The sequence below is a fragment of the Aethalodelphis obliquidens genome, unplaced genomic scaffold (assembly GCF_003676395.1).
Source record: "Aethalodelphis obliquidens isolate GAN/ISIS:26980383/991018 unplaced genomic scaffold, ASM367639v1 scaffold71, whole genome shotgun sequence".
In the NCBI taxonomy this organism is placed as follows: Eukaryota; Metazoa; Chordata; class Mammalia; order Artiodactyla; family Delphinidae; genus Aethalodelphis; species Aethalodelphis obliquidens.
The window spans coordinates 6604799-6617137 of record NW_020838015.1 but is presented as its reverse complement, the minus strand read 5'-3'; the positions used below and the strand labels follow the sequence as shown (position 1 = coordinate 6617137).

The following is a 12339-nucleotide window of genomic DNA, read 5'->3' as shown; positions in this document are numbered from 1 at the left end:
ATTCAAATATCCCCTTCCAGTGAAATCTTCTCTGATATTCCTATTTATAACTGCAACTCCTCTACCACCAGTCTCTAGTACTCTCCAGCTCTGGTTTCTAGTATATTTTTCCAGGGAACTAATCATAACATTACCTAATATTCTATATGTAATGCTTATTTACTGTCTGTTTACCTACATGAATTAACATTTTAAAAGTCTTAGAAAAAGAACTTATCTCAGTTTTATCAGTAATATAAAGCTAGCCAGCAATAAGTCAAATATTTCCTTAGAGCTAGTAAAAGTATAAGTAATTTGGCAATATGTATTCACAACATTTTTTTAAAATGCTCTTTAACCCTTCAGTTCTGCTTTGGAGCACCCGCTCCATGGAAACAATCCAAAATATAGGGAAACTATGAGGATAAATATTCAGAAGTAAAAAACTTTTTCTCCCACCAGAGTGAATACTCACCACTTAGCAAAGCACCTGATCTTAAGTAGGCAATATGTGCAGAAATGAACTAAGAAACATCACCATAAATTGCTTAAGATGCCACTGTAAATTAGCAGTGGGTTTTGGGGAGTTGTATGATCTATTTTCTTTATTTTTTTAGAAATTTCTAACATTATCTGTGTAAATCTTATATGGAAAAGAAAATATACTCACATACATATAATACTGAGCCACAATGTAGTAATAACATTGTAGTACTATAAATGCTTATAAAAAGTTCCTCAAACTTTTATTTCTTCTTCTCTCAAAATGCATAAAATCAAATGAAGACAACTATTATGTGAGAAGCCAACAAGGCAGTCAGTCCTTCTATTACCTGAGTGGAGTTAGATAGTTGGTTTTTCCACGGCTCCTCTGCGCTGCTGGTCAGGTTTGTGCGGTTATGAGGTAGAGTGAGTGCGTTTCGCTGCAGGTAAGGCACGTTTCCATTACTTCCACTTCCTGTTATGTGATTATTGCCTATCAAAATAGTGTCTGTACTTCCCAGCGTTCTTGATGTGCTACAGGGAACATGGCCTGCAGAAAAGGGTCCATTGGCCAAAGGCTGCCCAGGGCAGGCAGGGCGGACTCCAGGCTGAGAGACGCTAGGCACTCTGGTCAGAGCAAGCTGTGGCTGCTGGCCAGAGACTGAGTTTGTAGGCAGTGATGAGTCAGCTGTTGGCCCATTAGGAATTCCAGTAGATCGTACCTGTGCAACTCCTGTCTGTCTCATCTGTCAAAAAACAAATGAAAAATAAATGCTGCCTGTGTGGTCCACAGGGGACAGAATCAGAATATGAAGAATATATAACCAGGTAATCTCTGATTTTACCCTAACATTTAATTTCTCTAGGTTAAAAAATACCTTTTCAAAACAAGAAATTGTTTCTTCACATTTAGATTAGCTTCCTCGGAAAAGCAAGAACCTACTTAATTTTTTAAGAAATATCCCTTTAGTAATGACAAAAGAATCCAGCTGAAAATTATGGAAAGGAAATCAAATTTACAGGTCTTTCCCCCATCACAAAATAGGGGACCTCAAAATTCCATTCTATCACATTTATATGCCAGATTCTCTGAGTTAAACAAGCTTGAAAGAACCCCACCTAAGTTTAGGATGTAGCTTGTTAAGTATTAAATAATATAAATAAAACTCATGCAGAATAACATGTAAATAATAAAATACTAAGTCATGTTCAAAATCAAATTTATTGCTGTTTTCTCCTAAAAATCTGTCCATTACTAGTATTTTAAGAAGCACAGACTATTCAATTCCACCAAATACTGGTGGAAAGTAGAAGTGGGCATGAACATACTCTAAAATGATGTTCCAGTCAATAGAAATATTCGAAATGGTAACAAATTTTAGGGGAAAAAAAATGCTATACACACTTGATGTTGCTGCATTAAGACAAACTGACTTTCCAGCTGTTCCAGCATCAGTTTCTGTGCTGGATTTAAATTATTTCTATTTGCACGGAGCTGTTCCAAGTGCTAGAAGAAGAAGAAAGGAGAATACAGTCAAAGACACATCTAAGAAACAAGCTCACTATTCTAAGCAATCTTTCCCTTGAAATGAGTAGGTAAAACTCAGAATGCTGTCTAGTCAAAGATACTGATTTCTGACCAATGACAATCAACCCCAAGATGAAGTCCTTTAAGAAGTTTGAGAAACCTCAGAAGGTTTACTGTAATGTGATCTTTGAGATAAATACGCATGAAATTCTACTCATCAGTAATTTTCAGGATTTACACAGAAAGTTCTTTGAGCTTAAAAATGCATTGTGAAAGAAGATATACAGACTGCCAACAAACACATGAAAGAATGCTCAACATCATTAATCATTAGAGAAATGCAAATCAAAACTACAATGAGATATCATCTCACACCAGTCAGAATGGCCATCATCAAAAAATCTAGAAACAATAAATGCTGGAGAGGGTGTGGAGAAAAGGGAACACTCTTGCACTGCTGGTGGGAATGTGAATTGGTTCAGCCACTATGGAGAACAGTATGGAGGTTCCTTAAAAAACTACAAATAGAACTACCATATGACCCAGCAATCCCACTACTGGGCATATACCCTGAGAAAACCAAAATTCAAAAAGAGTCATGTACCAAAATGTTCACTGCAGCTCTATTTACAATAGCCCGGAGATGGAAACAACCTAAGCGCCCATCATCGGATGAATGGATAAAGAAGATGTGGCACATATATACAATGGAATATTACTCAGCCATAAAAAGAAACGAAATTGAGCTATTTGTAATGAGGTGGATAGACCTAGAGTCTGTCATACAGAGTGAAGTAAGTCAGAAAGAAAAAGACAAATACCGTATGCTAACACATATATATGGAATTTAAGAAAAAAAAAATGTCATGAAGAACCTAGGGGTAAGGCAGGAATAAAGACGCAGACCTCCTAGAGAACGGACTTGAGGTTATGGGGAGGGGGAAGGGTGAGCTGTGACAGGGCGAGAGAGAGGCATGGGCATATACACACTAACAAACGTAGTAAGGTAGATAGCTAGTGGGAAGCAGCCGCATGGCACAGGGATATTGGCTCGGTGCTTTGTGACAGCCTGGAGGGGTGGGATAGGGAGGGTGGGAGGGAGGGAGACGCAAGAGGGAAGACATATGGGAACATATGTTTATGTATGACTGATTCACTTTGTTATAAAGCAGAAACTAACACACCATTGTAAAGCAATTATACCCCAATAAAGATGTTAAAAAAAAAAATGCATTGTGACAAGTACACTCTAAGAAGCACTGTTTGGAATAGGAAAAGTCTGAAGACAATCTGACTGTCCAAAACTAGTGATCTGCCTAAGTAAAAGTATGAAACCTACGTAAAGAAACATGATGTAGTCATAAAAGAATAAGGAAGCTCTTTATACACTGACATGCAAAGGTCTGTAAAATATATTATTAACAGTATATATAGCATTCTATCATTTGTATAAAAAAGGGAGAAAAATAGTAATATATGAGAGAAAGAGGATGCGTATTTGCTTGTACATGCATGATATATCTCTGGAAAGACAAATAAGAAACCAATAACACTGGCTGTCTATTAGGAGGGGAACTGAGTGGGTAGGGGCAGGAATTAGATGGAGAATTTACTTTATATACCCTAAACTCATACTGAGGCAGTTTGAATCATGAGAATATATTTGGGGGGGGGGGGGGGGGGGGGGTGGAAAAAAAAAGAATGAATTATCTCTACTACTCTGGTAAATGTGGGTTCATTTTACTTATGCGCCTATTTATTGAGTTTACTGCCATTCAACTTTAAGAATTAATAGTTAAAAAAACTTAAAACTTAGTACCTCTACTCTTCTTTAATAGGAAAAACAATCTGTCAAAAGCATATCTTACATACCTGTAATTTCTGTGGTGTCAAACACCATGAATGACCTTGTTGCTGTACTGGAGGATGTGACACTGCATGGCCACTACTCCAATTATCAGAAGTATTCTGAGGAAAATTGATAAAAAAAAAAAATTAAAGAATATTTGGTTAAATCCATAGAGTTAACAATAATGACTAATGGAGGCCAAATGACTTTGAATTGGAATATTTACATATAAGAAAGATGTTATGACATTTAGTTCTTTTAAAAATACTTTTACATGCATAATAAATTTGGAAAATCATAAATTAAGAAAATATTGATTCTTTAATAAGCCACCCAAAAAGGCCCACCCCTAAACTATGGCCCAAATGGCTAACCTAAATACCACACTGTCCACTAGGTCCAACATTAAGTTTATTTCAATGTCAGTAGAAGGTGATGATGAAAAGTGTGTTGAGATCTTAACGGCAGGGAGATGAATAAAATGATTTGATGAATGCAAATTTATCCCTACTTTCTATATTTAATATGATGCTAAGAATTTGGGATAGAAAAACTCAAACCTTTCACTCTTTGATGTCCACAGATTTAAAGTAAAGGACAGGAGATGTTCAAACTGCACAAGTTCAGGGCAGTTAGGAGTTTCTTTTTTGACTGGGATTTTTATATTTCTCTAAAATATATACCTTTGTTGGACTAGATGTTCTTTTCCTCTTGGCAGGACTGGACAGGTCATCTACTTGACTAGAAGGAATCATGTGTAGTGGCAAGGATTGCTGTGAAATTGGTGTTTGACTGAGGCCTAATACAGGTTCAGTATTTGGATGATGAGGTTTACATGCCTAAGAATCACAGAAGGAAGACAAAAATAGGGTTCTATATATTCTTAATTCATTCCTTCAAATTGTAAAACTTTACAAGCTGCATACTTTTCAAAGCTATGTGGACATCGCTGATGGCAATTATTGAAAATCAAAATCAAATGAATCATCAATGGAGGAATGTGTACCTTCCTTTGAAAAACTTGCTTTAAAAAATAAACCACTGCAGCATTACTTTAAGAAACCTCCTTCAAAATCATGAAAATGCACAAAGGTTCTAAACTGGCACCCCAAAATTTCTTCCCATATCAGAGGGAGTTTTAATTTGATCTAGATTCCCTTCACAATTAAATCAAGAGGCTTTTCATTAATGAAAGCCTCCTGTGCTTAGTAAAATACGCTTGACCACTACAGATTGAAAAGAACCCTTAAAGCTGGGCACCTGCAGAACATAACCCAACTTCTCACCTGCTGTGCTGTGTTCATGGCACCCTGCCTGGAGGTAAGCTCTGCGGGGATTGGTAGGCTCCACGCCTCCTCAATACTAGGAAGTAATTTAGTTTTATTCTGTAGACTACCTTGTGGAAGGTTACACAACTGAGCCTAGGAAAAATTATGTAAAAAGCAAATTTAACACAAGCCTAATTGAGTAAGAGCAAGTCCACTAAATCTTCCTAAATGCTATAACTAATTGTTTTTAAAAGAAAATAGATTCTTAATTTGGGGTTTCAGAAAGATACTAAGTATAATGAGGGAAACCGGAATATAAACCTTTGTGAGAATTAAAACAAAGCTGAGCTCTGTTTTCAGAGTTCTTATAGCTGTCTTCTCATGAAACTCCAAGCAAGAGTGAAAGACAATGTTTGCGTCCTTTTCTCTAAAATGCTATGACAACTTAAAAATGTAGACAGTACATAGAAAAAAATTATGTAAATTAATATGCATCAACAGAGTAAATGTGCAAAAGAGCATCTTTCAAAATACTGCATATCTTACTTAAAATGAAAAGTAAAATAATATTACAAGCTATGGTATGTTTACAAAATATGGAAACAAATTATAGACATCAAAACACAGCTAGACAAAATTCCCAGCCACCCTCCTCCTGCCTGAGTGTCATGGGGAAATATGTGCCTTTAAAAAACTGCCATTTAAACATTTTACCTGTAAATACTTAATTCGTGCTGCAAGTGCAGAGGTATTACTACAACTTTTGCTTCTGGTTGCATTTAAGTAGCATTTAATGGCATCCTGAGGCTGGTTGCAGGATTCGTAGAGTGTGCCTAGGTCCATCCAGGCTGCAGCATGGCCATGGTCCAACTGTACAGCACAAATATAGGCCTGTAAAGCATCCATAGGCTGATTTTGCTGCTGATATAGCACGCTGGAAAGAGACATTCAGAAAAAATAAGTTGACTAAGAAGAACTGCTTAGCTTCATAAAATGATATAAGCCATGAAGTACATTATATGTGATGCAACCATCTTTGTGTATCAATTATAATACCATTATTTTTATACAAAGTCTTACCCTATTGAACACCATGTATCTGCACTTGCTTCTGATTTATCAATAGACTGCCTGTAAGATATAAAGGCATCCTGAACTTTCCCAATACTTGAATAGCACCTGAGAGGGGAGGGAAAAATCAAGAAAATATGATTAATACTGATTGATTAATTAATTAATTTGCTGAATGGATGGACTATATGTCAAAGCAAATAAAAACCTAATAAGCTGACATATTTATGTGAATGTGTGTACATACATGACAACAATAATGTACATTATAATTAACCCTTCAATAAACTATATTATAGTCTATCTGATAGTGTTTATCAATACAGCATGCTTTAGAACCTATTAAAATAATTAAAGGCCATATCACTTCAATATTATAATACTGAGTTAAGCACACTCACACACCCACTACTCTACTTATACAGCTTGATCTCTCGTTTTCTATAGAGTAAGAACATAGAGTTAAAAACCAAGAAAAACACTCTATGTTGGTAAGACTTGCTGAATCAGATTTCAATTCTCCTTTCTTAAATAATGAGGGCAAAAATTCTTTAATTCATACAAAATACAAACATAAATACTATCAAGCTAACTATCAAAAATAGTATAAAATAGAATTAAGTACAGTATTTTATGACTAGTAAGGGTAGCAAGGTATGATTAAAGTTTCAATGACCTGCCATTTTCTTAATGTAGATGTACCTGATGGATACACAGAACAGCAGCTGAAATTATAAATACAGAAATTATCTTTAGTGCTTGGCACTAAGGGAAAAAGAAAAGAACAAAATCCAGTTCGTCTTCAAGGAGCTTACAATTTAGTTGAGGACTGAAGACACATTATAATTGTCATGATGCCATATCAAATGGCTAGCACAGACAATAACTGGTCTGAGAATTTAGGGTAGACACACTACCGGGGTTTAGGAAAGACAAGAAAGGGAAGGGTAAGAGTAAAGGAACTGAATATGTGTAGATGCATACTGTTTAGATCAGTGATACCCATTACCAGCCAGTATATGGCAATTTGGCCAAGCAAACGAAATGGAAAAACAACATACACATACATACATAAATTTTCCATTAAACTAATATTTGTACTGTAATTGACTTATTTTGAAATACTATTGACTGAGTAAACAGCAAAAAAAAATTTAAACATCAAGTACTCCAAAAGTGTTGGAACCACTGATTCTGGCAGAGAAGGTAAGAAAAGGCATTTTGAAATGCTGCTTGAACAATATGAGCAAAACTTAATATAAGATAGCACAGATACGAACAGTAGAGGATTTTAAATCCAACCCAAGAATACCCTGAAGTTTGTTCTTCTAACAAGGGGAATGGCATGATGAAAGTACTTTATAGGAATATTAATCTGCTAACAACATGTAGGGATAAACTGAAAGGAAAATAAGTTATGGACAGTAAAAAAGAAGGCAGTTATATTCACTGGTTTGGAATACGCCAAAATTAGGATGAAAGTAATGCAAGTAACAACAAAGAAAAAGACAGGAGAAACAATAAACCAAAAAACAGATAAAGACTTTGTGACAAACTCATTAGCTATTCATGGGGGTGGGGTTATAATTTAGTTTTTAAGCCTGATTAAATAGAGGGAAAAAAATGGTGATATCATTGGCAAAAATAAAGAAGAAGGAGCTGGTTCAGGGAAGAAAATGATGAATGAGATTTGAAATATGCTGATTTTGACATGAGGTGTGGACATTAAAATGGGAAATGTTAGGTAAAGAATGGGAGATGTGGTCCTGGTGTTTAATACCTTGAAGTGTAGCAATCTAGATTTGGAATTCATCCATATCAAAGAGAGGGTATAAGAACATAGGATACCGATGAAGGAGAGGTAAAACTAAGCCTAAGCAATCATTAATATTGTGGTTGGGGCAATATAAGAAAGGTGAGTGACTGAGACAGAGAAGGCAGTGTCACAGAGCAAACTGTTTTATGAGAAGGGAATTCAGGACAAGAGGGCATTAACAATGCCAAACAGGGACAGACACCACAAAGAAAGGGAATGCTTAACAGATAGTAGAAAACATGCTCTGTTTGTTGTTGTTAAATCAAAGCCAATCTCAGATTTATAGACAAATTTGCCTAACCGCTAGGAGGAATAAGCAGTAATTCCCAAAACCAATGTTTTCATACTTGATTCCTACAAAATGAAAGTAGGAAACCAATGTGCCCAAATACAGATGTCCCAATCCAACTGCCAAACACTTTTCCTCTAATAAAACTTAACTAGGTTCCCCTGAGACAGCGCTGTGTAATTGAGAAAGCACTGGGTGTTGAACCTAGGATCTAGTCCCTGCTCTGATATTAGTTACCTGCATGACTGTGACCTTGAACAAAACATTTTACTCCTCTGAGCTCACTTTCTAAAACATCTGCAAAATGACAAGGTTTACAGGGTGAACTAGGTGACCTCCTGGTCCTTCCCAGCTCTAACATTCTATAGTTCTGTGATAACACAGTCAATGATTAGTACCAGTTTAACAGCATTACCACATTACACTTTTGTTATGATATACACATGCCAAATGACAAATTCAATCTTCAACACAGACCTGAATGCAGAGGTAAGTAATAAAATGCCTCAGAAATATTAGGGTCATCAAATCCCAAAGTTGCTTACTGACACTTGAGATCTTCCTTCAGAGCTTTAATAACTTCTAAAATACAATTTATTTATAAAAATTTTCTCACAACAAAACAGATTTGAAGCAACACATTAGAAGTCAGCAAAAGAGGGTAAGAAAAGTAAACATCAAAGAAAAAAAATTTTAACAGTCCTCAGATAAGAAATAATGGACACCAACATGATAATCTTGAACCCCAAAATAAGTTAAATTGTAGTAAGTATCCTTTAATTGAGAAGTCAGTAAACTATAGTTGGAAAATTTTACCCAGAAAGATTCAAATAAAAGCATCTCAATGATTTAAAATGTAAAACCAGTTAATGCGGGGGGGGGGGAACCTCCTATGGAATAGTGCTCATTGAGCTGAAAATTACTAAGATAGTAATTTTTGCGAATTCCCTGGCGGTCCAGTGGTTAGGACTCAGCACTTTCACTGCCAGGGCTGGGGTTCAATCCCTGGTCAGGGAACTGAGATCCCGCAAGCGGCACGGCCGGGGAAAAAAAAAAAAGTAATTTTTGATGTTTCGTTATGTATTAATTTTCCATGCCTAGAATTAAGAAAAAATTATATTAAAAAGACATCCACACTATTGTACTGTATTAAACTACTGATTTGTATCTTAGGTCAAAAGGAAAATACTTTCCAGTATACATTCCTTTTAATCTATATTAAAAGAAATTTTCATATATAAACATTAACACTAGAGGCAATGACTAGGCAAGGCCCTACTTCCCAGTACTAGATCTCCTTTCTGGTCACTGTATGAAACCTATCACTGCACAATACTAATAGTAGTAACAGAGCTAGCTCCAAATGCAAATGGTGTTCAGTTAGTTCATTTATTCCATTTACTGAATAGCCACTTTGCTAGGCAGACAGATACAAAGATGGTAATATCCAGTTTCTGCTCCCAAAGATCTTTAGTGAAAGAGACAATGTTTGGACTCTCAAGCTTTATTAATAAGCAACCCAATTTACATGATTTTACAAGCTTGGGAAGGAATCAGAAAATCCCTGCTAAAAACAGCAACTTTTCCACTCAACTCTTATTGTATATTATTATTATTTTTTTTTTTTGCGGTACGTGGGCCTCTCACTGTTGTGGCCTCTCCCGTTGCGGAGCACAGGCTCCGGACGCGCAGGCTCAGTGGCCATGGCTCACAGGCCTAGCCGCTCCGCGGCATGTGGGATTCTTCCGGACCGGGGCACGAACCCGTGTTCCCTGCACAGGCAGGCGGACTCTCAACCACTGCACCACCAGAGAAGCCCTTATTGTATATTATTAATGAATAATCAAAATTTTTTTAAAGAAGGAAACATCTTAATATTATTCCCTCTCATACAAATATACTTTGCTATATTTAAAGGAAAAAAATGAAACCATACAAAATACTAAAATTTAACATGACTATATGGCAAACTCACTTCAAGTAAAATACTATAGAAAATAGAGGAAAAAAGCTTAAAATTAAAACAAAATAGGATAATTTCCAAAGAATTCATAAAATTAAAACCTTTAGAATGGGAAGGTACCTAACAGATAATCTAACCCAGGGCTTCTCAACCTCAGCCAGGTAATTTTTTACTGTAGAGAGCTGTCCCACTAGAAGCCAGTGGCACCCCCTATAGTTGTGATAACCAAAATGTCTCTACAGACATTATGAAATGTCCTCTATGGGGCAAAATAGCCCCACACCCCCGGCATTGAGAACCACCAATCTAATTCTCTAATCAATAGAAAACTGAAGCCTCAAAAGGTTTAACTGTACCATCCATGATTCCACAAATAGTAGCCTAGCCAAGACTTGAATCCAAGTATCTCAGCTCGTAGCCGAATGATCTTTCCACCATACTGCAAAAGCTAAAACCAATTAGGAACCAAAAAACAATCTGATAATGGTCCAAAAATATATTCTATCAGATACATATACATGAGGTATGTTTCAGATAATCAGTAAGCAAAATTCAGACATTCAAAGTACAAGAGAAGTTTATAGGCTTGCAAAAAACTATTTTCGCTACATGTCACTTCTCCTTTCCAACAAATCCAATAATAATGTATCTACTTTCGACTGTGATTTGAGATCTACTATTAATGTCCATTCTAAGGTATATATCACTAATCAAAATGATAACTAGCAAAGTTCTACTGACTACTGGTAGTCAACAGGTAGAATGAAAAATTCTCTGTTCTATTAAACAGACATATAAAGAAAACACTAGAAATCAAAAGGAAAGGCATAAATAGTTGAATGAAAAATTACTATCTGCTATGACTTTTTAAAAACCAGCAATAATTTAAGTCAAATGAAAATTCAATAAGCAAAATAAGAAACGTCCTGATAGACCAGATGCTGCTGTAAGAAAACCACCACATTCAGAAGCTTTCTTTTATTTCTTAACTTCTAGAAATCTGTTATAAAAGACTTAAAAGAGAAAATACACTGATCAAGTTATTAGTAAACTAATATTTTAGATCATAGTTCAAAACCCTTAGCTGGAATAAACAAAAGCAAAGCCTAAGTATCTGATAAATCAGTCTTACCTTCCGAGGAAATACCAGGACTGGCCAGAATTAGGATCTGCTTCCAAGGACTTTTGGAGATATTGAATAGCATAGCTTTCCTTGGTGGCTTTATCTCCCAGGAGATCCACAGTATGATGCATCCAACCTATAGTAAGTGATTAAAAATATTTACCTAAATGAGTTAATTATTCTTCTATTTTAAAGAATACCAAGCAGAAAACAAACAAGTAAAAAAATACTCTTTTCAGTAAATTTATTCATTTAGCTTGGCATACACATTCCCAAAATTTAGAACTGTCAATTCTGGCCTAAGAAAGTCTGTTTTTAAAGTACAGTCAAAGTTATGAAGAACTTTCATTCCAGAGAAATTAAAACAATTTTAAGCATTGACTTATCACTTAGTAGACTGCAAACTACAGTTCTTTTATTCTCTGATTTTTTTGTATTTGAAAAGATTCCAAGGTATAAAAGAATATAAAGATGTTAAATCTTATTCACTGTTCCGTGCAAAAATTTATGTGCATTTAAGAATCTCCAAGACACTATTAACCCAATGTTTATTTCCAAGGAGTAAATATAAGCTATATAATCAATGATAGTTCAGAGTAAAACACACACATACAATCCCACCTTATTGGCACTGGCTACATATTTTCACACCTTATAAAATAAAAACTATAAAGCATTTGACAATTTTTTAAAACCCCAAGGCTATAAGAAAAGTTCATTCAAATGGTGCAAATAAAAACGGTACAAAATGGGTAACACAAATGTTTAATAAATAAATTTAGATAGTGCATAATCTCATATGTGCAATCTTAAAAAGTCGAATACACAGAAGCAGAGAGTTGAATGGTGGTTACCAGGAGCGGTAAGGTTGGGGAAATGGGGAGATATTGGTCAAGGTTACACAGTTGAAGTTATGTAGGATAAGTAAGTCTAGAGAACATACAGCATTACAACTGCAGTTATTAATATT

The 12339-nt window shown here is 35.5% G+C and overlaps 1 protein-coding gene across 14 annotated transcripts in view; it reads right to left on the bottom strand.

Moving 5' to 3' along the window:
- The window catches only part of KDM6A (lysine demethylase 6A), a 209483-nt gene that overhangs the window by 46788 nt on the left and 150356 nt on the right, over positions 1–12339 (bottom strand). For 3 of the 14 annotated variants that reach the window (XM_027091421.1, XM_027091422.1, XM_027091436.1), the window contains 8 exons: positions 11379–11505; positions 6188–6286; positions 5822–6041; positions 5126–5260; positions 4523–4678; positions 3863–3958; positions 1868–1969; positions 813–1208 (listed from right to left, as the gene is read on the bottom strand). In XM_027091421.1, the coding sequence (XP_026947222.1) occupies positions 813–1208; positions 1868–1969; positions 3863–3958; positions 4523–4678; positions 5126–5260; positions 5822–6041; positions 6188–6286; positions 11379–11505 (1331 nt within the window). The remainder of the gene's footprint in view (positions 1–812; positions 1209–1867; positions 1970–3862; positions 3959–4522; positions 4679–5125; positions 5261–5821; positions 6042–6187; positions 6287–11378; positions 11506–12339) is intronic. The other 11 variants (XM_027091431.1, XM_027091434.1, XM_027091432.1 and 8 more) reach the window with 8 other exon arrangements.